This window comes from Patella vulgata, chromosome 3 (genome assembly GCF_932274485.2).
Source record: "Patella vulgata chromosome 3, xgPatVulg1.2, whole genome shotgun sequence".
NCBI lineage: Eukaryota > Metazoa > Mollusca > Gastropoda > Patellidae > Patella > Patella vulgata.
Genome location: NC_065881.2, coordinates 79,561,838 through 79,589,554, shown reverse-complemented (window position 1 = coordinate 79,589,554; position 27,717 = coordinate 79,561,838). Strand labels below are relative to the sequence as shown.

Below are 27,717 nucleotides of genomic sequence, written 5' to 3'. Positions count from 1 at the left end.
AGTGAAGACGGGCATACACCATACAGTGTGCTATTAGGGAAATTTTGCACGGACATCAGTGCTACGGCCTACTCTTACACGAAATTCCAAGTGCGACGGGATTTTTTACATGCCTGCCAATGTTTACACAGGACCTTGGTTGTTCATCCCATCAGAACAACTATATGTTGTCCCTTGTCAGACCATTAGTCCTGCACCACTGACAAGGGGGAACCACAAATCCAGAAGAATTTTCTCTGCCAATGCATGGATCAAACATGATAGCACCAGCTTAGTGAGCCACTGTGGCTCCTGAAAATGGAATGTGGGTTGACAACTAGTGTTGAACAAAAAAGTTCCTCAACAGTTTCCAGCATTGTTTCCCCTTGTCACTGGTACCCAATGGAGGTCCAGCAAGGAATATCATCTAGTCATTTGGATGGGATAAAAAAAAAGGTCTTTGTCATGTTTATTTTTGTATATATTGTCTTTAAAAGAGTAACAATATATATAACCTCTCAAGTGACATCGGGTGTTCTATAGTGTAAACACAATACACACCCTGTCCCATGCATGACACCCATCACTATTTATAGCTAAACGGAGTGATACATTGGAGCTGAATTTAAGAATCCAAAACTACTGGGTTCAAGATAACCTAAGCCGACACACCCAGTACATCAAATATGCCACCAACTGACAGTTTATATGTTTTATTAAGACATTTTTTTTTATAGATCTTTTGTTTATGTGAGAAATTGTTGTGCAGTTGTTAAAATTGTTATTCATGCATTCTATAAACAGAACATCTTTTTGTGATTTTTATTGTCCCAAGAATGTAATTTTGAAGTGGTTGATTGTGGATGACATTTTAAAGCTACCACCACCCTGTGAAAACCAACACAATTCTGTAAACTCTAGTACTTAATTAAATTAAACAACTTTCATATCACTTGGTAAGCCAGTTGACACCATAGTGTGAAGGATATGACTTAACAAAATAGCTTTAATGCCAGAAGCTAAATATGTCATTAATTTGGATTGACAAGTAAAAGGTACATGTGTAACACACAGGAATATCGGAAAAAGATGAGGATGGTGACAGGAGCAAGAGCATCAAGTAATAATGGATGTGTTTGTACTTCTGTATCCACCCACACTGTAACATGGGGGTCATTTAATCTTGTGTATCTAGCATTAATTTCTTTCACATTCATTCAATATCAAATCTTTGTTTTAAAAATTCGTAAAAATCGTTTAAAATCACCAAAAATCATCTAATTTGTACTTGTGTCCAGTTTAAAGCTGACCATTCAATTTCGATTATGAATGTCCAATTTACAAGTGTTTAATTTCTCGATTACTGTTAAAAAATAAACAACCCAATTGATTATTGATGTATAGTGATTAATTTTTGAACGGTTTACAGTGTTGTCTTGAGTGGATTTTAAACCTCATTTCACCCACTCTGTCTTTTTTTGTTTATCTAGTTTTCACTGTGTATTTTGAAGTTATATTAGTCCTAAAATGATCTAGTTTGTTTTAAAAGTGGATTTTAAACCCCATTTCACCAACTCTCTAACTTTTTGTTCACCATGGTGCTTTAAGTTATATTACTGTATTAGGTTATGGTGACCATGTAATAGTATAAAGATTTTATTATGATTATATATATGTAGAATTGTATATGTAAGTATAATAAGGACTTAGACTGAACATGTTTTAATATTTTGTGCATGAATAAATCTGATTACTTCATGTTTGACAAGTCAAATATGCATACATATAATAACAGCCTTTCGATTGAAATACAAATCATACTCTATGCATAAATTTTATTAACTAGATTGTTGAGGATAGATTAGAGAAAGCCCAGATTTTTTATACATATTTAATGAAACTCACCCTTTCCTCGCTCCCCCCCCCCCCTACAACCCTTTAAAAATGTTTGTGGATGCTTGTTTATAAATTTTAAAAATTAGTTTCAACAAAAATATAGCAGCATAAATACTAAATCCTGCCAAGGTCTAAATTCCTTAAATTTGAAGGTGCTAACACATGAATGTATATAAACTGATTTGCATTCAGTCATTTCTGTTTTTACTCTAATTTCTAATTAGTTATATGTTTGGCGAAATATGCGAAGAGTCCAAATTGAATGGTAGTCATTGGCATCGGGTTATTCCTGCCTACACCGGTAGTAACAGAACACAATTTTTATGGGAAACAATCACTGGTTTTATTCTAATAGCACGACGTTTCGACAAGTATCCTCTTATCGTTATCAAGCACAATGGTAGTATTCTCCTGTGGGATATGTTTAGCCTTTATCATCGAGTCGCTTCATTACAAATAGCATCTGACAGCATTCTGGCACACGTTTCTTGTGCCAGTTTTAATATTTTATTTTATCTTAAATGTTGGATGTCAGAAGCCCATCTTTTCATGGTGAGATAACGACATCAATGTCGATTTAAATTGACCAATAAGTCGTGTTTGCAATGTTGAAATAATCCAACCTCGTGGGTTTTCTCTAGGTCCTCCGGTTTCCTCCCACTGCTAAAGACCCCGTATGCGCAAGCGAATTATTGAAATAAAATTGAACCATGTGTTAGCCCCGAATTGACCTAGTTTGTGTCATGTGGACGTTAAACCCCATTTCTCTCTCTCTCTCTCTCTCCATCTCTCTCTCTCTCTCTCTCCCTTTAAAATAATTTGTGCTTTGAGGAGGGGACCATTTTTGCACAATTGTAGCATGAAACTTTGAACAATCTGTTGAATATATCTGTGTGTATATTTATTTTCTTCTGCTTTGTATAAGTACATGTAGGTCTCTTGAGGTAAAAGATGTTAAAAATATGAAACAATTCAAAGCCGTGTGCATATTTTATATCTGTCAGTCTTGTCTAATTGTACATGCAGAATAAAGAAAAAACTTTGAATGAAAAAAGTTTTTGTGATAGTCTACTCATGCACGAACCTTAATTTATTTTGAGAGTGTGTTGTTCTTGAAGTTTCTGATTATTATCATTAAATATATGTGCATCAGTTAACCATTTAATGATATACCTGTGCATGTCTCTTCTTGATGTACAGGTACAAGGTGGTCATGTGGTTAGGGAGTAGTATTTGAAATGAACCTTCGGATTTTCTTGTTTTTGCCCCCAAATTGCATCTCGATATGCATCTCCTATATGCCTCTTCCTGTTTTCAGGTACACTGTCTCGTCTTGATATAAGTGGTCATTTGGTTAAGGTGTAGTATCTGAGATTGGTTGGATGGTCGAATGGTTAGCATGTACGCACTGTTCATAAGGTCTGTCATTGAGGCAACTGGCATGGTTTCGATTCCCTGGTTGTACGTGACAAGAAGTAGGGTTGCTTGTTCAACCTTGTGGGTTTTCTCCAGGTCCTCCGGTTTCCTCCCACTGCTAAAGACCACTATATATACAAGAGAATTATTGAAAAAAAAAATTAAACCATATGTTAGCCTCGAAAGACCTAGTTTGTGTCGAGTGGACATTAAACCCCATTACTGTCTCTCTCTCTTTCACTCTGAGATTAACCCTCAGATTTTATCAGTGCCATTATTTTTGTCACCAAAATTGCATCTTCATGCATATTTGCGGTGCAACACCTACTAGTTTCTTTACGCTATTCTTTTGTCATTGATAAACACACCTTACAGTTTTTCTCATAATAGATATTTTTGGTGAACCACAATTGTGGTTACCGATAAATACTGTCTGGGTCCAATAGGGTATGCTGAGTATGTAAAACATCAATAGAAGCTGATACTTATATATATCATGAATAGAAGGTGTTAATATTTTATCATGGTATATAAAGGCTATAGACACTGTCTCACCTGGTGTATATGTGTTTGTATCCTGTGTCATGCAAACCCGTTTAAATATTAATTAAATCTGTGTAGTGTCGTATAATGGGATAGTTCTTTTTATCCGTGTGATTCAACAAGACTGCGGAGGTTTGTTTGCTTTATATCAAGTTATTACATGATGTTTATTTTGGATTGAGAGATTTTTCATGAGGCCAAACCTGTTTATTTACCCTTTATAATATGTTTCCTGCAGATTACAAGGTACAGTGTGATTTACCTTTATAGGTATGGGTTTATTTAAGAATTGACTTTTGAGTTTTCCTTGTATATTGGATCATATACCCCAGTAACTCACGTGCCAATCTGAATCTTCTGTTAGAGTTCAAAGTGTCAGGATCTACGAGCACATGAACCACTGTGTCTAAAGATTACGGGCCAAGATATACCTTTAGTAATAGGTGTGAGTTTATTTAAAAATTTTAGTTTTCCTTGTATATTGGTTTATGTACCTAATGTGTGTGGCTCAGTGAGTGAAGGCACTAGCTCACTAACCCAGAGATTGGGGGTTTGAGCCTGGTGGTGACTGGATTTTCTCATTGTCAGTGATGCAGGATGGAGAATAATTAAGTTCTAGGATTATAGATGGGTATATATATTTTTAAATACATACACCAGTTTATAATCATATTAAAATAGCAACAAATTATTTCGATCAATTTGGTGATTATAATAATGTAGATAATGTTTAATTTCATTTTAAGGGTTTCATTTCATTTTATTTTGTTGAAGTTTTTATTATGAAGGGTTTATTTACCTTTATTAAAGATGCACTATGCAAGAGCTAAATTTGCCTATTGTATGGTCTTTATTTTATATTTAAACAAAATTTAAATGAACAAAAATATGGAGAAAATTTAAATGGATTAAAACATCCGCGAGATTAAAAAAAATTTAACAAGAAAATGGATAATCGAGACTTAGTCTATTAAGTACAGTCATAACATCGTTCAGAATAAAGTAATTTTAATAAAAATTTCATATATATTAATTTTTCATTATCTATTGCAAGAACGAATTCTTTATCTAAATCTTACATGATGCATCTTTATAGTGTATCCTACAGATTAACAGATATCTGTATAACACCTGTATTTACTTAATACTCAACCATACAATTTATATCTCAGTATAACACCCATAGATTTATGTGTTTAACACTCAACCATACATTTTAAGTTTATCACAAACGATCTAGATGGGGCATTACACATGTTTGAAAAAAAGTGGTTTAATTTTCAATTAATGGTTCTTGATATATCACTAAACCGGTTTATTTGCCTTAGATAAGATATTTGCCGCAGATTATAGGGTGTGCAGTTTATACATTTTACCAGTTCAATTTACGTATCTGTGTGTTAACAGTTAAAAACCGCCCATTTAATTACAGATGTTCATGAAGATTCATTCTCTTTCTCTCTTACTTAAAGGGATCCCTGCATTGGCCGAGAAAGTTCATCCAGATTTTCTGGCGTGGTTCTCCCTTGTCAGTGATGCAGGACGGAGGGGCTGACAAGGAAAGCTGTCTAGTCGTTTGGATGGTACGAAAAACCGAGGTCCCGTGTACACATTGGCGTGCACGTAAAAGATCCCTTGGCAGTTGGAATTCGATATAAGAGTAGGCCGTAGCGCCTATATGACAATAATGCATATCCTGGTTGAAATTGTTTTTATATATTATGTAAAAAAAATAGAAGAACAAACAATGACGATAATGAAATTAGATAGGTAATAAAACATGCATGAGTTCAAAATAAATAGGAAAAAAATTACAGAGTGACATTTCAGTGTCAGTAAATCTTCACATTGAGGGGCATGAATATAATTATATTGATAGACCACACATTAGTGGGTGAGGCGCTGGCTTATTAACAGGTTCGATCACAGTGTTGATCAAGAAAATGTCGCAGTGTTTTTCAGCATGGTTTACCCTTGTCAGTGTTGCAGAATGATGGGACAAAAAACATTGTCATGCATGTAAAAGAATCCTTGATAGTTAGAATTTGAAGAAGAGTAGAAAGAAATGCCACTGTTCAGGCAAAATTATCCTCACGCTCACTGCATGGTGTATAGGCATCTTCATGAGTTTGTTTGTTGCAGTAAATTTGGCCGTTAAACCCTAGTTCATTTCATTTCCATATCAAGATAAATATACTTGTTTATCGCCAGAATGATTTGTCTGATTTTTTTCTGGCATATAATGAAAACACTATATAACCGCTTTATCAATCATGAGTAACATTGTAGTAAAATCCCAAATTCTTATTGTGTCTAAAATACTCAAATTTGTGAATGCTACATTGAATATTTAAACATTATGAGTGACGACTGAGTCCTCTACAACCTTCTTTCTGTATTTCCAAACGTTTATAACTTCCAATACTTTTCTTGCAGGTTCTGAAAAACTGAAGGATTCTATAATGTGAAATGTCGGTGAAAAGTTATGGTGCAGCAAGTCAACTCAGTAACTCAAGTGCTAAATCCTATTATTCATCAGGCTCGGACGAAGGACACCATGATTACCTAGTTCACAGAAAATCAAACACGAGCGACGCTTGGTGGAGTGTCGGAGATATCCTGAAACCAGGGATAACTCATCAAAATGCGGCCCGAACGATGGTGCCGAATGGTGAGCAGCAGAATTGGGAGTTATCAGACTCCCTAACAGATCTGTATACGAAGGATACGAAGGGAAATGCTAACAATGGTCCAAACTTTCGAGCTCAAGGAAAGTTTGAGGATCGTAATGTCGATTTGACAAAATGGTTGGATGCAGACTTGAGCCATGGATTTATAAGAGTTTTCCATTCAGAGCATGATGCATCATCGCGATTATTCCCATGTACGATTACGACTCCTGCACAAAAGATTTGTTTACATTTTGGAATTCCCAGTAACTCTTTGCATATTCAGCAAAATGGTGACATTATTCGCCGTCTGGAGCCGTTTGATTGCCCGTTAGCGATACAGAATGAATATCTACAAGGTATTGGTTATTCCAATCAAAGGCGGATTCAAGAAATAGGAGCCGATGATGTAACAGCCTACCTGGTAAAATTCTATGCAGGTAACAATATATTCTATAGATTAATTGTCTTAAGTAACTAGATTAAAATGGGGCGGGGGGTGACAATCTGATCCTTCCAAGTTGTTATGGTGAGACAAAAATCTTGTTAGCAGAGAGAGAGAGAGAGAGAGAGAGAGAGAGAGAGAGAGAGAGAGAGAGATGGGGTTTAATGTCCACTTGTTGATACAAAATAGGTCATTTTGAGACTAACACATGGTTCCATTTTATTTCAATAATTCGCTTGCGCGTAGGGGACTTAAGCAGTGGGAGGAAACCAGAGGACTCGGAGAAAACCCACGAGGTTGGACAGGCGACCCTACTCTTTGTCACGTACAACCGAGGAATCGAAACCCCGCCAGTTGCAAAAAGTCGCCCTCACCCTGTGAAAAAAATTGTCGACCATAAAAACAATAGATATACATTGTCCGTCAATTTTAAAGCACCCTCGAGAACACTTTCCACCCCTCTTGTTGCTCTGAGCTAGTTATGGCCCTTTGCGTGCACTTATTAACCATTCGCCCATCCACCCCTCCCCTCTTGTTAGCACCTTATATAGAGGTTTCTGTGGGTGGTCAGTTGTGTGTACTTTAGATCATAAGATCTGTCATTGAGTTAGATCGCTTGATTTCGATCCCAAGCTTGTACGTGCCAAGGGGTACGTACGTCCTCTGGTTACTTACCATGGCTAAAGACCCCTAAGTGTAAGTTGATTAGTGAAATAAAATTGTACCGATATAATTTCTGTATTGGATGGCCGAATGGTTAGCCTATGCGCGTTGTATCACAAGGTCTGTCATTGAGTCAACTGGTGTGGTTTCAATTCCCCAGTTGTACGTGACAAGGAGTAGGGTCGTCTGTCCAACCTCTTGGGTTTTCTCTGGGTCCTCCAGTTTTCTCCCACTGCTAAAGACCCCTATTTGAAAATCAAATAATTTTTATGCCAATTATGTAATGTCTTCAAATAATTCCAGTAAAATTTTTGTTCTTTGCTTTTCACCACTGTCCAAGCAAAAGTTTCCTCATAGCACACAGCATGGTGCATGTATACCCATCTTCATAATCCCAGTTGTTGATGCAGAAAAGTAGGCCATTAAACCACATTTCATAAGAAAAATAACTCATTTATGGTAAATGAGTTATTTTTCTTATGAAATTTGGTTTATAAATGAGTTATTTTTCTTATTAAATGTGGTTTATAAATTAGTTATTTTTCTTATGAAATGTGGTTTTTAAATGAGTTATTTTTCTTATGAAATGTGGTTTTTAAATGAGTTATTTTTCTTATGAAATGTGGTTTATAAATGAGTTATTTTCCTTATGAAATGTGGTTTTTAAATGAGTTATTTTTCTTATGAAATGTGGTTTATAAATGAGTTATTTTTCTTATGAAATGTGGTTTATAAATGAGTTATTTTTCTTATGAAATCTGGTTTAATGGCCTACTTTTCTGCATCAACAACTGGGATTATGATTTACGTTTTTAGGTCATAATTATAAATTCACACCTGACTGAAATATTTTAAAATAGGTTGCGATAAATTAAATTAATACCGTATTTTAGACTAATAGTAGGCGTATAATCAATTGAACTAAGCTTGTTAACAATTTGTTTGTCCACATGGTCATCAAGTACCTGTCACTTGAGACAAACTTCATGGTACGATATGCATCATTGGCTTAAAAACTCTTTTATATTAAAATAAGATATTCGGTACAGGTCAGTGATTTATGATAATACTAGATTAATATTAATTGATGACAAAATAATCGGAATATATTTATTTTAATGGGCAATCACTATAATTTACCTCTAAATGTACAAAAGTTCTCGATACGCAATTTGTATGAGAAACTCATCAGAAAGGGGAAAATTGGCTCATGTAGCTTGAATATGGCTAGCTTTGAATGAAAAATACATACATTAATACATACATTAATTTTAGAATTTAATATATCCATCAGATGGGATGCAAGAAATAAAATAAAATGAAATGCAATTGGGTTTAATGTCTTACTGTTCGGCTCCGACTGGGCTAATGAAGTAAAATTTTGCACGGGCAGCGGTACTGTGGCCTACTCTTATATTGAATTCCAACTGCCAAGGGATCTTTTATGTGCATGCCAATATATACATGGAACCTCGTTTTTTTGTCCCATCCAAACGACTAGACATCTGGCCTTCAGATGGGGAGCCGGGTAGACCGTGCCAGATTTGGGTTAAGGGAGGCCTAGAATATTTTACTTGTTAGGCCTCCCCCAATCCCTCACTTTCAAGATGGAACAGTGTTTTATCTTGTTCAAATCCTGACAATGCTCTGACATTTAAATTGTTTACCTAGTAATTAAAGGCACGTTTTAGGTAAGGAACGAAATAAAAGCAGGCAAGTCAAAACATGAATACAAGCTATTGTGACTGTAATTCTCTGACATTTAAATCGTATTTCTAGGTAAACCTGTATCTGACAGTACATATTCTAGAAACCAGCTCTCAGCTTATGTATATGTACGTAAAGGGAAGTTACTCCATCAGTGGGTTAGAAGACGCTGTGTAATCTCTGGTACCAGGTTGCTTATACATAGAGGTAAGGATTTTCACATTTTAAATGTTATGCCACTTGGTTTAAGTCTAAATCTAAAATGTTGAGATATTAAAGAGTCTTATATCTGTGGGGGAACGCTAGTCAAGCAGTAGGATACTGGCTCTTAGATGGAATAAAATGTCAAGGTTCGAATTTTGGTGTTGGCCAAGAACAACCTTTGGGGCTGCCGGGGAAAGTGTGCCTTGTTGTTCAGATGGGTTTGAAAAACAAAATCCACTCTCGTACACATTGGTGTGCACTAAAAAGAATCCTTGAATTGTTAGCTGGAATTCTAAAAAGGGTATAATGGAAACATTGCTCTCGGGTAAAAATTCTCCCTCCTCATAATGCACACATAGCCTTTGAAATAAAAAAAATATGATATACTAGTCTCAAATTAATGGCATAAGAATTGTGTTGTCAACTCTTTAAAGATATATTATGGGAGATTAGAAAAATAGTTGGCAGGTCTCACTATAATAGTTAAAAACTAGATAATGTAAAGGGAATTTGCTGAAAATTTCAGTCAAATTGATCCACTCTGAACCGAGAATTTAGCGATTGAATTTAAAGCCTAGCCCCAATCATCATTACTAAAGTCGTTCGATAAAAAAACATAGTCTCGATTATCCATTTTTCGATTTAATCATCAATGAGTGTTGAGCAACAGATCAGATTCCAATCCAGTAAATATCGCAGGCTAGCAATGACATCAAGAGTTGATTATGATCTGCATAAGTTAATTAATGTAAATTAATAATTTAGATAACATTTCAGGCCTAAAGAAAGACCTGCAATAGGCAGATTTAGCTCTTGCATAATGTATGTTTTAATAAAAAAAAATAATGTTGCACTCAAGGGCTCTTACTTTAAGATTTTGTCAGTGGTTTTTAATCAAATGCTGTTTGTGTTCAGTAAAAATTTAAAGACTGAAAATTTCAGTCAAATTGGTCCACTTTGAACCAAGATTTTAGTGATTGAATTTTCGGCCTAGCCTCGATGATCATTACTAAAGTAAGTACGATAAAAAACATAGTCTTGATTATCCATTTCATGATTAAATTATGAATGGAAGTCGAACAGCAAATCGAAACCTAATCCAATAAACATTGCAGGCTATCGATGCCATCGAGATAAGTTAATGGATAAGTTAATTAATGTCTAATCAATAATTTAGGTAACATTTCAGGCCTAAAGAAAGACCTGCAATAGGTAGATTTACCTCTTGCATAATGTATGTTTAACTATGAATTTTGTAATTTCAGATAAAATGTCTAAACCCACCATCGTCCAGTTAGCAAAAGGTTCAGTAGAAGAAGTAAATATCAAGAGTCAAAGTTATTGTTTAAAATTAACCTCAACAGACCATGGAGAAAGATCAATTTATTTATCATTTATAGAAGAAATAGATTATAATAAATGGATTAAAAAACTCAAAAAGGTACAGATACAGATTTACTACTTAATTATTAAGAGCACATAAAATGACTGTATAAAGTGGTATAGGTACAAATACAAATGTATTACTTAAAAACTCAAACCTATTATTTTTGCTAATTAAAAATCTATTTGATTTAATGATTCCCCCCTCTCTTGCACTTTACGGTAGTTTTGCAGTAAAGGGCACATGACTTTCGACTATAATGTCCTGTGTTCAAATCTTGATATGGCCTTATAATAATCTTCGGAAATTAAATTGAACCATATGTTAGTCCCGAAATGACCTAGTTTGTGATGAGTGGATGTAAACCCAATTTCTCCCTCTCATTTCAACTCTTCTCCCATCCACTGAAAAAATTATTGAAAATTTCCTTTTATTGTAGGCTACATCGAAATTACCAACCAAAGCTGATCTGTCAAATTGCCATCTAGAGTTTTTACCAGAAACAGTTTTTATTAATGAAGATCTTCAGGTGTTGATTTTACGTCACAACGCCTTACGTGATCGACCTATAGAAGAAGATATTTATACCATTGGTTGGTTAGATGACCTACCAAGGTAAATACAGTGATATTTAAATTACATTTAGGCGAACTGTGGTCACGAAATATTGATGGACAAAGGACAGTTTACGTTTGCTAAAATTATTTTGTGTCTTCTATCCCCACACCCAACCAAAATGAGTTTTTTTTGTAATTTGTATCGGATTATGGCTCATGAATATGCCAAGAAATTTCATCTTGATTTTCCAGCCTCGTTTCCCCTTTTCAGTTGTGCAGGATGGAGTGATGTACCCTTGTCAATTGTGCCGGATGGAGTGGTGTCCCCTTGTCAATTCTGCAGGATGGAGTGGTGTTCCCTTGTCCGTTGTGCAGGTTGAAGTGATGTCCCCTTGTTGGTTGTGCAGGACGGAGTAGTGTCCCCTTGTCAGTTGTCCAGGATGAAGTGGTGTCCCCTTTTTAGTTGTGCAGGACATAAAGGTTTCTCCCTTGTCAGTTGTGCAGGTCGGAGTGGTGTCCCCTTGTCAGTTGTGCAGGAATGTGAGCATGTCAAGGAAAAGCATCTAGTCTTTCGGATAGGACAGTAAACTAAGGTCCTGTGTATATCATGTGCAGTACATTACAGATCCCCTGACATTTCCCTCCTAGCACACTGCATGGCATGTTCCAGACGTAATTACGTAGGTTGGTGCAGAAAGGTTTGACGTTTCATTTCATAACATATCAAGTATTTTTTGTATGTTTATCTTTGAACCATAATAAGACAATTCAAATTTTCTGTTCTAGAAATTAGAATCTGTTTACAACCCGGGTAATTTGTATAGTCTTACAAAATATTGGGCCGATTCTCAAATTGCTCCAAAATGTTGAAGAAACTGAAATATGAATTATTTTTCAGGTTTACTCATCTGCAGAGTTTAAATTTAGCCGATAATAATTTAATGGTGTTTCCATTAGCTGTGTGTCGGATGAGATCCTTGGTGGAATTAAATCTAGCCAGTAACAAACTAGAAGACATTCCAAGTCAAATAGCTGACTTATCAAAGTAAGTTCAAAATGAAACTATTACAATATATAGAGAATCTCCTGCAAGTCTTTTTTGATAAATATGAATGTTTTTACATGGGCAATATTTACTGTAGAATGTGTTATTGGGTGATAAAATCTAAAATAACAGTGATATTTCTAAATTGACGAATTTGATAATCTGGCATTATCTTGGATGATTGAAGGGCCTAGAACTAAGAACATATGAAATAAACTTTTTATTCAAGTTAAAGGGGCATTAGGTAAGATTAAATAAAAAACTGACAGTTCTTGCTATAATAGGTGAAAAATAGAAAACAGAATATGCTGAAAATTTCAGTCAAATTGCTTCACTCTGAACCGAGATATTAGCGATTCAATTTTAGGTTAACCTCGAAAGTCATTGCTAACTTTGTTGTGATAATAAACCAAGTCTCTATTATTCATTTTTACATTAAATTAACCATCACAAACTGTATTTAAATGCTATAAATATCTCAGACTAGGTCTAATTAATAGTTTAGATAACATTCCAGGCCTTAAAGAAAGACCTGCAATAGGCAGATTTAGCTCTTGCATAATGTATGTTTAAGTAGCGTAGTCTACAACAAAATTAACAGCAATAGTTTAAAATTAAAAAAGAAAAATAATAATTTCAATGACGATAATAATATTGACATAACAGAAGGATGCAATCAATTATAATTTGTGTTTATTTGCGGATGATAATGAAAAATTGAACAACAATGCTGTATGTTCTATATTGTGTTCATATATTTATAGTCCGTAGAGAATCTATGAATAGACTGCCATTTGGGATTCATATACAGCATTTTAATTGGTCTATCATTGTGGAGTGATTTCAGCCTGTTCACTTTGATATTATCCCTTATATCTCTCTTGAAGTCCATATATGATAATAGAGGCTACAATTAATACAAGGGAAGCACCATTTTGAATGATCATGTGACAATCTGGGACATGGTCATGTCTGCGAAAGGTGGTGCTTATGATCTGCTATATAACTGAAGTCAGTTGAATGTCTAGCAACATGGAGGTTGCTCTATCTTAAAGATGCATTATGTAAGAGCTAAATCTGTTGGGGGTATTTTTCTGGCTTCAAATGTTATATAAATTTTTATTTAGAAATTTATGTACATGAGATATTAATTATTAGACAATGTCTGCCATATCTTCATTAAACGTTAAAACAAATAATCGAGACTTCGTTTATTACTGTTGCAATGGTGACTGACATTTCCAATATATCATTTATGAATTATTTATTTCTAAACTATTATAGCAAGAATGAAATAAAAAAATGAAAATTAAATGAAATGGGTTTAACGGCCTACTGTTCTGCTCCGACTGGGCTATTGAATACGAGCATAAAGTGTGCTATGAGAGAATTTTTGCCCCGACAGCAGCGCTAATGTTTACTCCTATATTGGCCAGGGGATCTTTTACAAGCACACCAATGTGTATACAGGACCTTGTTTTTTTTTTTTTATCCCATCCGAACGATTAGACAGCTGTCCTTGTCAGACCCTACATCCTACACCATCTCTTTGTCTAATTCTTACATAGTGCATCTTTATGTTATCTTGTTTTCAAATATGATTCATTCCGAGTTCACAAAGCATTCTCAGACTTAAATTAATAATTTACTCAACTTTCAAACGCTGTTTATGAGAAAATCTTCGATCCAGAAACACAAAACTTTTTATTGATGTATTCGATACATTAAAACAACAAAAGTTTTATAAAGGTCTATAGTTTAGTTAAAATAAGGTGAATAATTTTGAGTAAATTCTTAACTAAGGTCTGAGAATGTTTTGTGAACTCAGGGCCTGAATTAACATTATGTATATATTAAGGTCAGATTTATGTTTGTATTGATAATTGTAATTGTACTAATTTGACCTACATTGCTGTAACTTTGTGACTATTTAACCTATTTTACTAATTCTTTTTTCTTTGCGTACCTTGAAACATTTACTTCAAAACTGCAATTTTGGATTTTCAAATTTCGAAAATTCGTCGCTGTGATTTTGAACCGGAAGTTGAGACCAACTTTACAACTTTCATGAAATTTAGTATGTAAATAGATCTTACAGATGCGACTTAAAAGATGTCATTAGAATTTTTCAAAATTATCTCCCCTTGATGAAATTAAGGATCAAAGTTTTCAAAAAAATCGACGAAATATAGGTCAGATTGCCTTGAAATTTATTTTCTGTACTAGCTAAGAAAGGACTGATGTGTACACAAAATATGAAGTCTGCCTATTGAACCGGAAGTGCAACCATCTTGAAACGTGAAAAATCCATAAGGCTTTTGCAGTATTTTATTTACAGACATGGGAGTTACATTTTCTGAATCCTTGAAGGGATGCCTAAAAATCGATCGGATCAGAATTTTGATATTGGTCAACGGATGGTCACCATTTTGAACTGAATATTAGAAAAAGTGAAAAATCGACGATATCGGACATGAAAATGAAAACAATAGGACGTAGTTTGGAGAATAGTCTCCTATTTCCAAAATGAAGACATTTCTGGTTAGCCGGCATCAGGGTCGAATTTATGGTATTTGAAAATGCCACAATTTCGAATTTTGCGTCTGACGGTTTTCGTGCCGACAGATTTGTTTACGAGTAAAAAATCGCATTAACTTCGTGAGTTTTTGACCGATTTTAATGATTTTTTTTTTATATCTTGTTCAGATTCTTTATATGACCCATTACGTGACAGGAAGTGATTGTGAATATGAAAGCTTTAATATCTGCTTAGCAGATATTATTATTATTATTATTATTATTATTATTATAAAAGTTGTATTTACAGAAATTTTTATTTATTCTTTTCCAGTTTGCGGCTTCTGCATATTCACAATAACAGATTACAAACATTACCAGATGTTGTCATGGAGATGACCAACTTGTCTGTCATAGTTCTCGCATTTAATCGCTTCAAAACAGTACCGAGTGTTCTCTTACAGTCCAAACTTGCTGTTTACAAAATAGACAGTTTAATCATGGCAGGTAACTCTGTTGAACGACTCCCCATAGATTTACTGAGTGAAATGACTCATGTTAAAAAAATTGATCTCAGATTGAACAAACTGCAAATCTCATCCGCCGAGATGTCCCAGTTTCAATTCTTACAGCATATTACCCATTTGGATGTTCGAGACAACAAGATTGAAGATCTGGACATCCGTGCTATTCGTTCCTTGGAGTATTTAAATTGTGAGCGAAACAAGATTAAGACATTACAGATTAATGGAAGTTCATTGAAGAGTCTGTTTGCATCTCATAACAGTAAGTTAAACAAATTTTGATTCTTAACAAAACTAGAAATTTTCTCCCAATTTGAATCCATATAGATCCCAGCAACACCAAGGCTATACAATAACAAATATTTTGGTTCTCAGAAAATCCAATGTGGTTGCTATATTTGTGTTTTTATTTTGTCAAATGATTGTACGGCTAAATGGTTCACCACATCATCACATTCCTAGGTTTTTACGTTTATCTAATCGTCTGTTTGAGGGATGGGTTGCCAAATGGTTGAATGCATATGTGTTAGATCTTAAGGTCAGTCGATTGAGTCAAGTGGCGTGGTTTCGATTCCACGCTTGTGCGTGGCAAGGTCCAACCTTGCAAGTGTTCACTGGGTCCACCTGTTTCCTCCCACTGTACAAGTGAGTTATTGAAAAAAAATTGAACCATGTGTTTGTGTGGACTGGATGTTAAACCCTATTTCTCTCTCTCATCATCTGTTTATAGGAATTCACTTACATATAAGTACTAACTCTTGTATAACATACATAAAAGTTATAATGGTATGCTAAGCAGAATACAAGTTTATATACAGACAAAGCACAAGTTTTTAAAGTTTTAATTAGAATATAGCTGCTTCTCCTATCTGCATTCATAAACCGAGTGGTACCATAATCTGTTTACATCAGTTGCCATGTTCTCCAGTTGGTTGCTGTAACAATGGTGCTAGCTCCACTCTCATCCCCAAGTAAACATTGTTTAGTTACCTTATTATAACTGTATTCTACACAAGCACACAAATCTTCAGTAGGTGTCACACATTTAAGATTACATTCTGTCAAGCTTCTGGCATGATGACTTGTAACTTTTGATCCCTCAAGCTTTTTGTTTCCCGATAGCTTGTTCCAGCTGGTCGTCAATACACTAGAGGGACTAACAGTTTCTAAAATATAATAATAAACACTATTCTATTCACTGCCACAAATATAAGATCAATAGAAACTAATATAATATTGGATTCAATAAAATGAACAATTGAATGGGACTGATGGACATCTTGAAATTTATCATAAATAAAATCCTATTTGTAAATATGATGTCAATAGAAAGTAAAATGTTGGATTAATGGAATCGATGAACAATATGTCTTAAATATTTTGCTATGAAGAAAGGTGCCGATAAAAGTTTATATCTAATCATTATTATGCTAAAAATATTTGGGCAGATTATTGTTTGTCTGTGCCTTATTGATGTTAGATGATAAAATTTTTATTTTATTTAACTTGGTGTGCAATCTTTTTTTTGTGCAATGTTTTGGTTTTCTAATTTTATCTTTTGAGGGAAAGGCAATATTTTTGATGGAAGTATAATCATACACCTCAAGGGGCATCCCTTTCAATGTTCACAAATACTTAAATCTTTTTTTTAACTTAAAAGAAGTATATTCAACACCCAAGCTAAAAGTTGATCTCAGAACAGTATTTGATTGTCATTTGATAGGTATCCTTCGGAACTACTAACTACACACCAGCCAACTTGTACTTTGGGATCCCAGCATCAATGCATTTTGTGCATTCCCTAATCAAAATTAAAACAGTTTGGAAACATAAGCTTTAGTAGTGCTGCACCAAAACTGTGGAACAACTTGCATCAAAATAATCGCTACAGCTAAACTCAAATCCCACTCACTTCTTCAAACAGTTTTATGTAGACTAAATTTAAACAGACATGAATTATTGTTTGTGGCTTTAAAACATGCTTTGAGCATGTTTATGGAGGGATTTGGCACTAAAATGGATCTTATTTTTTGTTATTATTATTATAGTCTTTGAGCGAGGGGTTGGATGGCCAAATGGTTAGCACGTGCGCGCTGTATCATAAGCCCTGTCATTGAGTCAACTGGCGTGGTTTCGAATCCCCGGTTGTACCTGACAAGGAGTAGGGTCCCCTGCCCAACCTCATGGGTTTTCTCCGGGTCCTCCGGTTTCCTCCCACTGCTAAAGACCCCTACGCGCAAGCGAATTATTGAAATAAAATCAAACCATATGTTAGTCCTGAAATGACCTGGTTTTTGTCGAGTGGACTTTAAACCCCATTTCTATCTCTCTCCCTATGTCTTTCAGCATGTTCTTTGAGGGATTTGGCACTCAAGAAATGAACATTAATTTTTGTTATTATTATTATTATTATTATATCTTGAGAATCTGAAGTTAACATACTGTTACACTATATCATTGATGGCTTTGAATTTGATTGTTCTTCGTGATCAATATAATTGTTATTTATATCTTACCTATGTCCCAGCAGCCATAACTCTCCCATCCAGTCAATAAGAATACATAGTTGAATTCCAATGGAGAGATTTTATGAAAACATATCCTGTCAGTTCCAAATTCACTGCCTTTTCCTAGCTCTAACAATCTTCCTTTCCAACGGATCCAAAATGGCATAAACTGGTTACAGTCCAAGACAGCTTCCTCATGCAAGCTATATCTGTCATTGAATAATGGTGATGTTAGAATTTCTGATCTTGTGTTGCTGAATGTTCCGAGTGCAAACGTCCAACTCCCAGAATATAGATTGGCCACTTTGTCTTCCTGTAGGAATATATGACCATCAGTACAGGCCTTTAGTTTAAATCTTAATTGTGTGATATTTGTAACGGTGAATCCCTTACTAGCCAATGGAACAGAGTAATTTTCGTTTCTTGGAGTATACGCTCGTAGACTTAAACAAACTGAAAATAATAAAAAGAAACCGCAAAGTTTGTGAAATGCCTTGTCTGGTATAGAGCTTTATTGACAACAACACTATTTGCCAGACATGATTTCTCGGAATTTTATTTACCCAAATCCTCAAAATATTTTATGGTGTTTATTTAATTTAGTGATGAAAAGTTCCTTTGACACTCTAATTCATTTTTACAAAATCTTGAATATGTAACTGAAATTATGAAATATGGGGATTCATTACTTGTGTTTTAGTTTAATCAATTTCTGGCTTACAGATTCTAGTTGTCAATGTGTATCCAAAATGCATATTTCATATTTATGGCTAAGTGAATCTATGATTAAGGACATGGTAATCAAGACTATTGAATAGTTAATAAAACAAGATTGACTAGATCAACCAGAACCATTATTGGCATGGTTTTGGAGTCTGATAGCAATTTGGAAATGATGCTTTAAATGTACCATGGAAATATGTCATGCAAGTTAAAAATTTATACAGTGTAATGGACATAGATGTCGACTGCATCTTCCTTTAGATGTAAGAAAGCTCATTAGGACTGAAATGTTATCTAAAGTATCAATTAGACATTTATTAACATGACAAGACCATAATCAACCCTAGATGGCATCATATTTCTCCTAAATTATATAGATTAGAACATTTAGGCCATATTTTGATTTCAGCTAAAAATGGGGGAGCGAGACCAGTACGGTGGTTGAAATTATTGCACACGTCTTGTCAAACCTTTAAAGGCTAATATCTTCACTCGCAATAGAGTAATTTGAATGAAATTTTCAAATTATTCATTTTTCATTATCTATTTTCGAACTATTATAGTAAGAATGGCTAGTTCTTTATCTAAATCTTACATAATGTATCTTTAATTAGACATTAACTTATCCAGACCATAATTAACTTTCAATGTCATCACTATAGCCTGCGATATTTATTGGATTAGGATCTGCTGCTCAGCGCTCATTCATGATTAAATCAAGAAATGGATAATCGAGACTATGTTTTTGATCGTACCGACTTTAGTAATGATGATCGAGGCTAGGTCCAAAATTCAATCGCTACATTCTTGGTTCAGAGTGGATCAATTTGACTGAAATTTTCAGAAAATTGTCTAGTTTTTAACTATTATAGTGAGAACTACCAACTCTTTATCTCCCATAATGTATCTTTAATTTAGAATTCACCAAATTCATTGTCTAGAAGACAATGTCATTATCAGACAAATAAATCATTTTTTTTTTCTTTGGTCATACCATGTTAAAGTAGAAATTTTTGCCTAGAGAGCAGCCTTATAAACTTTTATTTAATAAATAGGCCTACCACAAAAATAATGGCAAGTTCCAAATGCATATGTTCTCTTTGGTCATGCCATGCTAAAGGAGCAATTTTTGTGAAGAGACAGTCGTTCTACCTGCATAAACCATTATTTAATAAATAGGCCTACCACAAAAATAATGGCAAATTCCAAATGCATACATACTCCAAATACATATTTTCATTGTTATTAACATGAAAACTATTATTGTTTTAATCATACCTTTGAACAAAAGAAGAGCGACAATTCCCATCAAGAAATTCTCCATTTTCCTACTTATTCTTTGTAGAGTCTTTGAGAAAAGAATATGCGACGTGTTCTAAGAAGTGATCATCTAGAATGTTTGTCAAAGAAACAAGTTATCGAATAATATGGATGATTGCGTTTAAAACTTGGTTACTAATGCAGGTACGAGACTACGAATATCATAAATACAAAGAAGATAAAGAAAATTCTAAATAATTTAATGTAACGCATGTCTGGAAGTATAGGACATCTCGCTTCCAGACAATTGGTCCCCTAGGACTAGAGACCTAACACAGATATTATCCGACAGTTCAAAATGACAGGTACATGTATAGGCATAGGTTCCAGCGCTTCCCCCACCCCCATTAGATTCAGTGAACCGTTCATTATTTGTTATTCGGGCAATGTATTTACATTTGTCAGGCACACATATCAGAGAATGAGACCATACATGTACATCATAAAAATATTATTGTAAAATGAAATCGATCGTGGTTTACGTTTTGAATACTCTGATACTTCAGACCATGCACAATAATATTTGTGGAAAACTTGTTTTAGTTAATAATTGATTCATTCTAAAAATGTGGGTGACAAAGAAAATTTTCGGGCAAATAGTCTCAGCAGCTTGGTGCCCACCCCAAACTAAGATGGCTGTCTACACCTATGGGTACCATTTCAGCGGTGCTTGACATTTAGAAAGGTACAACTAAATTCATTACTTCCACATGTGTATGTCTTAACTCTCGGCCAGTCAAAGCAGTATAATAGCATCCAAATTATATGATAATCTATTTCCACAGTAGTCAATAAAGTCCAACTGTCCTTTACATTTTTGTCCTTTGGGCACCTTATGTGTGATTTTCAGGCAAGATTTGATCTCAGTGATATGTGAGAATGTCTCTTTAATCTCCAGCAAGCAATCAAGCAAATGAAATAATCAAGCAACATTTGTTGTGGTTTATTAAAATTTTACAAATGTTTCAACTTATTTGTATGAGTTGAAAGCAATCATTGGATTTTCATCAATTATAGTGTATGACAAAACAATGTAAGACTATTGATAGAATATTTGCTCTTTAAATTAATAATACACGTAGCATTATATTATCTCTTTAACTAATTATTGGATTCACACATTCTTTTGACGTCAGATCTCACACACTCATTAGGCTAATTATTGGATTCACACATTCTTTATACGTCAGATCTCATGCACTCATTAGGCTAATTAACCAATTGTTATAATTATTTACATTATAATGGACCAATTAGATAATTGAAGGTCCAAACCAAAAGCTACAAGAATATCATATCTCTGAGCATTCATCAGACAGCGACTTGATTCCAGAGGGAGATCAAGATGTAGCATTTTCTTTCAACTCGACTCACCCCAGCGAAACTGGGTGGATTGGGATTGAAAGAATGACTTTATTGTAATTTATTTTGCATTTTGTTCGCATTTTTATTCCTGGTAATGTAATAATATTGCTAGAATTTTTGCTCGATAATGGGTAGAAGATCCCTTGAATCCTTTACAATAACCTTACCAACATCTGTAGAATTATATAACTATTCATAAATGTAGCAGAAATCTAGAAAATCAACATATATCACCTCCCCCACTTGCAAGATTTATGCTAAATGAACAGGTAGGAGACTCTTAAAACGTCTATGTGCTAAACCCTATAATTATTCATGCAACAGGCAAATATCAATGATACTATACTGTATAACAAAGCTGAAAACACAAACACACATAATCAAAAATCAAAAATCAAAAGTTGCATGCAAAAGTTCTCCAAAAAGTTCATCACTGTAAAATCCTATGAAAATTCACTAAGCCCAAACACAGAAAACACAAATTGTCTTTTTTAAAACTTCAAGTGTCCTAATATCAAAACACTATAACACATCACATGATATTTATAAAGTTCAGGTTTCACTTTAAATTCTGTCTCAGGAAATGTCAATTTGGTAAACTGGTAAACCATTTATTCTTCTTGGATTGATATTGGTCTGTTCCAGCTACCATAGTATCAAGTTGAAACTTTCTTTTTTTCTTCTTAGTATGATTGGTTTGTACAATTTTATCCGTCATTCAAACATGTCATTGCCATCAGACCAAGAACTAACTATTACTATTTTTTTTTTTAAAACTTTATGTTGCTATTAGTCTAACATTATTACTAATATATTATTTCGAAAACGTACTTGTAAATCTTACTCTTAATTAAAATTAAATTTTATTTAATTATTAAATAAACTTTGATGTGTCTCTTTAATTATAAATCTTCAAACTTACTTTAACCTCTTGACCTGAACTCGATCAGTAATTTTATAATTGCTTTTCTGTTTTAGAATTTCCATTTGTGTTTTAGAATTCCCCCAAAACAATTTCATTATTATTTTATATTTCTCAGTCAGTAATGTGACCTTTTTGACCTAATCATTTACAATTTTGTATTTCGTTTTTTATAAACACTAACCACTATTACCTAAACATTTTCTATCAGACTGACACTGACACAAGCTGAGCTCACACCTATGACAATACCAGACTTTAATTTATCTAGAATAGAACTGTCAATCAAATATGGCCAGTATATGAATGACATTCCATTTCATCCTACAGTTCCTATTCCATTATTAGTATTACATGTATATAAACATTATTTAGAATCATGTTCAAAGCAAGTGACGTGCACTTCACTCCCTCGGAACACCAGTCTATATTCTAGAAACAAAACAATTAGAACATACCTAACTTTTAATAACACATATACAGTTAACTACATCCTATATATTATATTAATGCAATCCGTGACTTTTACACACGTCAAATTTAACACAGTATTAGAACCTATTGTTTATAATAATCTGACCTAATGTCAAATACACATTCTAATCATCTCATGTCGACAGCTTAAAGCAATTAGCAGTATATTAAACGTTGTTAATATTACGTTTCTAAGCAAAAATTTAATTACATAAAATTATATACGACAAAATCTACCGTATACCTACACTTTTCTAAAAAAGTGTCACATTCTTAACTTTAACCTCCTATTAAACTCGTATTAATGACTTTGCGATAATCTCACAATTTAACGTGCCAATAATTTTATTTTTTCCCAGGAAAACTATAACCAACATCCCTAGATGAACCATATGGGATTTTCAACATAACCTAACTTTTTAATCAAAAGTTAAATTACAACAACTCTAAGGCCTGGACTAAGGGCCTCAAAATTATATAGTATACGAAACAACAAAAAACACAAATTAACGAATCACAGTAAAAACCACGGTCAACTAGGAAACTAGAGTTAATCACTCACAAATTTCATCCTTAGCTCTGCCGTCGTTCTCACTGCGATCCGGAGACAACATTAGTTCCTTACTTTATTCCCTTTTCCGTTTCCTTATTATTCCTTAGTTATATCAAAACATTTTTTTTTAAAACCTACTCCCTAAACTTTCTCTTTAACTTTAATTTTATTACTCAAATTTACTACAGGTCATGTTAACCTGATAATATACATACCTAACCAGTGATATTATATTGTTTAATAAACCTATCAATCTAAACTTATGAATGACTGTAATTTATTCTCTATACAGTTAAATTTTAAATACTTAGTTTCTAATCAGATTTTAACTTTAAATTAATATTATTTGGTCTTTAAACAAATTTAACACATTTAATGTACCAAACAAAATGTATTTACCCAATTTTCCGAATATCTTCACCAGATTTTTTTCCACCAGACTTTTTCTGTTGCTGGATTGTACAGGTTTTCTTCTTAACGTCTTCAAATATGTATTCTTCTTCTAAAGTGACTTCTTACCCCAAAGGTCGAAACTTCGTTACAGTATCAAATTAGAATATGTAAGACTATGCAGTGCTATGCAGTCACTGATTAGATGTGGAAAATATGTGATGCTTACTCTCTTTTCTTCTAATCTTCTTCCAAATTGTCTGCTTACCCTAAAGGTCGAAACTGTCACGGCAACCAAATAGAATATGTAGCACCATGAGCCTTCTGTCTGACGTGGAGAGCGTCTATGGGAAACCGGTCGCCACATCCTACATACGACCCATGCATCTTTTCTTACTACATATTTCTGTAGCCTTGTGATCGTCTAGAATTTGTCTCTAGCTGTCTTTACTTCTGCTTCTTCTAATCTTCTTCCAAATTTTCTGCTTACCCTAAAGGTCGAAACTGTCACGGCAACCAAATAGAATATGTAGCACCATGAGCCTTCTGTCTGACGTGGAGAGCGTCTATGGGAAACCGGTCGCCACATCCTACATACGACCCATGCATCTTTTCTTACTACATATTTCTGTAGCCTTGTGATCGTCTAGAATTTGTCTCTAGCTGTCTTTACTTCTGCTTCACGTTGTGTATTTACTTCTTAATGGTTTTCTTAAGACGTCTTACCAGGAATAACAATGCGACAGTTTGCTTCTACATTTTATATATATATAGCTGAATACAGGTATAATAGCATAATAGATAACAATACAAGCTAAAACCATTTCTCTACCCTAGCCAGCCTCGCGGCTGTCTAGGAACTCAGATGTAAGCCCTCTGGAACCTAATAGAAGTCTGGCGAATTCTCACCAGTATCCTAATTTTGTATCTACTGGTTTTGGACATTCAATTATCCAATTGGTCAAATATGATGTAGATAATTATAGAGATTGGTTAATTGAGCCCAATGACGTCGACAACCCACCCTTATATGGTGGAATGGAATTTTACTGAAGAATATTCTCATGAGATATCTGTTAACATGTTGTTGACATAGAACCAGTTATGTTATGGCTCTACAAGTGTTTTTATATCACAATATGTCATTTAAACCCTAAGTTGATTTAAGTATTTTAAGTACATATCACATATTATGCGAATATGTTATTTCTCGAGCAAAAAGTCTTAAAGGAAGGGATGAATGTAATAATATTGCTAGAATTTTTGCTCGAGAAATAACATATTCGCATGGCGACCGGTTTCCCATAGACGCTCTCCACGTCAGACAGAAGGCTCATGGTGCTACATAAGACAAACAGCTTAACTAATTAATGAGAAGATAAACGTCTTAACTACTTACAAAAGAAGAAGAAAATACACAATGAGAAAAGGAAGCAAAGAAGACATTTACAACTACTGGACGAGCACAAGGCTATTAAGATACATAGTAAGAGGAGAGTGCATGGATCATACGTAGAATGTGGCGACCGGTTTTAGTACCTGGGCCGCTTTCCACGTCTGACAAGAGACACATGGTGCTACATGTTATTCAGTACAAAAATTAGCAGTTATGAAAATGATCATCTTTAGTATAATGATGAACTATTTTTATTTTTCGCTAAAAAATCAATTTCTTACAGCTTAATCCATGATTGATTAGTTAATATTAAATCAAGAAATCAAAATACTACATTATAATGCTAGATGATGTCTCGACTTGGATTTAAAACAGGCACACTAATAAATTTTCATGTACTCATAACATAGCACAGCATCATAGAATTTCCATTCCACATACCTTTGTACATACTAAACTAAAGTCACTGAACCATTTTTGGGCTGATACTTGTATGAGTGTTATAGCTTCGGAGGAGAACAATAGGATGTTGAACTCCATATCATTTCCTGAGAGAGAGAGAGAGAGAGAGAGAGAGAAAGAGAGAGAGAGAGAGAGAGATGGGTTTAATGTCCACTCGACACAAACTAGGTCATTTCGGGACTAACACATGGTTCAATTTTATTTCAATAATTCGCTTGCACATAGGGGTCTTTAGCGGTGGGAGGAAACCTGAGTACCCGGAGAAAACCCACGAGGTTGGACAGGCGACCCTTCTCTTTGTCACATACTCTCTGAAAGCAATAATAGCATCCAGTTTAATTAATTTATTTCCTCAGTGGTTTCGAAAGTCATACCATCCCTTTAATTGGGTAGAACTGCAATTAATATTTTAAAAACAAAAAAGATAGAACAATGGGGCAAGAATCATTGGTTTACACAAAGTTTCAATTCGATAAGCATTCTTTCAATGTTACCAAGGTGACATTTAGTAAACTAAGATAACTTTATGTATATTGTGAAGTCTTCATTTAATTATTTTGAAGATACAAGATGTTAAGCGGGGGTTGGATGGCCGAATGGTTAGCACATGCATGCTGTATCATACGGCTTATCATTGAGTCAACTGGCGTGGTTTCGAATCCCCGGTTGCATGTGACAATGAGTAGGGTCGCCTGTCCGACCTCGTGGGTTTTCTCCGGGTCCTCCAGTTTCCTCCCATGGCTAAAGACCCCTACGCGCAAGCGAATTATTGAAATAAAATTAAACCATATGTTAGTCTCGAAATGACCTAGTTCGTGTCGAGTGGAAGTTAAACCCCATTTCTCTCTCTGGATGAACTGATGGGTTCAATCATAGAAATAAATCAATAGTCTATTTCAGTGGTACTCAACCTTTTTTTGGCAACGGCACACCTTGGAACACATGAAAAAATAGCGGCACACCTGGCTAAATATATATGAAAAATATCTGAATTTTGCAAAATAAAAACATCGCAAGTCATAGACGGCATACAACCGTAGACACAGACTAGTCATAGAAACATAGAATGACTCAACTAAATAAAGAAAAACACAGCTATAAACGTACCAGTAGACACCAGTGAATACTCAATTGGGATCAAGTGGCTTTTTGCATTTTCTTAGTGTGCCGTTAAAAACTTTGTGGCACACTTAGGAAGATCTCGTGGCACACTGGTCTATTTATATAAATTTCTATCGGTTCACACCATTAAACATTTGAATGAGGGTTTCTGTGAACAACATATCTGAAAAGAAATTAGATTAACATGTTGTGTTAAGTGACTAAAACAGCTACATGAAAATGATTGTAACAAGACGGTTATTGAGTGGTTGAATGGTTTAACTCATGCACTTTAGAGCGTTAGGTCTGACATTGAGTCAAGTAAAGTCGTTTTGGTCTCCTGTCCATCCTTGTGGGTTTTCTCCCAGAACTAAAATCCACTATGCGCGAGCGAATTATTGAATAAAGTTGTACCATAATATGTTGGCCCCGAAATGACTTAGTTTGTGTCAAGTTGATGTTAATGTTTATGGAAAATCTATGATGAATATTATCGCTTACGCAAGGCGAAGGATCCAGCTAGTATGGTTTATGATTGACACAGAATTATGGCTCTTGTACATAAATAACCCCTGCCCCATGCCTCAATCTCAATACTATGACTTTAAAATGTATGTTGTTGTGTCTTTCACAAATTAGTAATTATTTGGATTTAGTAATGGCTGTTTCCATGTTTTTTAAATATTAAGGGTGGTCGCCCACTGCTAAAGACCAAGGCCCTACGCACAAGTGAATTATTGAAAAAAAAACAAGGTTATATCCCAAAATGACTTAGTTTGTGTTGAGAGGAGGTTAAGTCCTCTTTCCCTATATCTCTCTTTCTGCAAGATCTTATAGTGTTTGTTCTTTTATAATTTCAGAAATAAATGTGTTAACAATCAGTCCTAAAGCGGAGTATATTGTTTGTATAGATGTCTCCTTGTAAGTTATCATTTGTTTAATACTAATTCTGATA

The 27,717-nt window shown here is 34.3% G+C and overlaps 1 protein-coding gene and 1 long non-coding RNA gene across 3 annotated transcripts in view; one reads left to right on the top strand and one right to left on the bottom strand.

Annotated features, from left to right (window-relative positions):
- LOC126815094 (PH domain leucine-rich repeat-containing protein phosphatase 2) overlaps nucleotides 1-27,717 on the top strand; it is a 56,781-nt gene that overhangs the window by 12,283 nt on the left and 16,781 nt on the right. Inside the window, exons 2-8 of the mRNA XM_056099518.1 lie at nucleotides 6,271-6,943; nucleotides 9,391-9,525; nucleotides 10,788-10,963; nucleotides 11,346-11,521; nucleotides 12,362-12,508; nucleotides 15,360-15,811; nucleotides 27,623-27,683. Of these exons, the coding sequence (XP_055955493.1) occupies nucleotides 6,304-6,943; nucleotides 9,391-9,525; nucleotides 10,788-10,963; nucleotides 11,346-11,521; nucleotides 12,362-12,508; nucleotides 15,360-15,811; nucleotides 27,623-27,683 (1,787 nt within the window). The 5' untranslated portion in view covers nucleotides 6,271-6,303. The remainder of the gene's footprint in view (nucleotides 1-6,270; nucleotides 6,944-9,390; nucleotides 9,526-10,787; nucleotides 10,964-11,345; nucleotides 11,522-12,361; nucleotides 12,509-15,359; nucleotides 15,812-27,622; nucleotides 27,684-27,717) is intronic.
- On the bottom strand, nucleotides 16,380-24,232 carry LOC126814425 (uncharacterized). Of its 2 annotated transcripts, none has more exons than XR_008787522.1 (3): nucleotides 23,813-24,232; nucleotides 18,066-18,509; nucleotides 16,380-16,715 (listed from the first exon to the last, which is right to left on the bottom strand). It is a non-coding gene; the product is annotated as an uncharacterized LOC126814425 (long non-coding RNA). The 2 variants fall into 2 exon arrangements; XR_007677610.2 differs by lacking the exon at nucleotides 23,813-24,232 and adding an exon at nucleotides 20,058-20,221.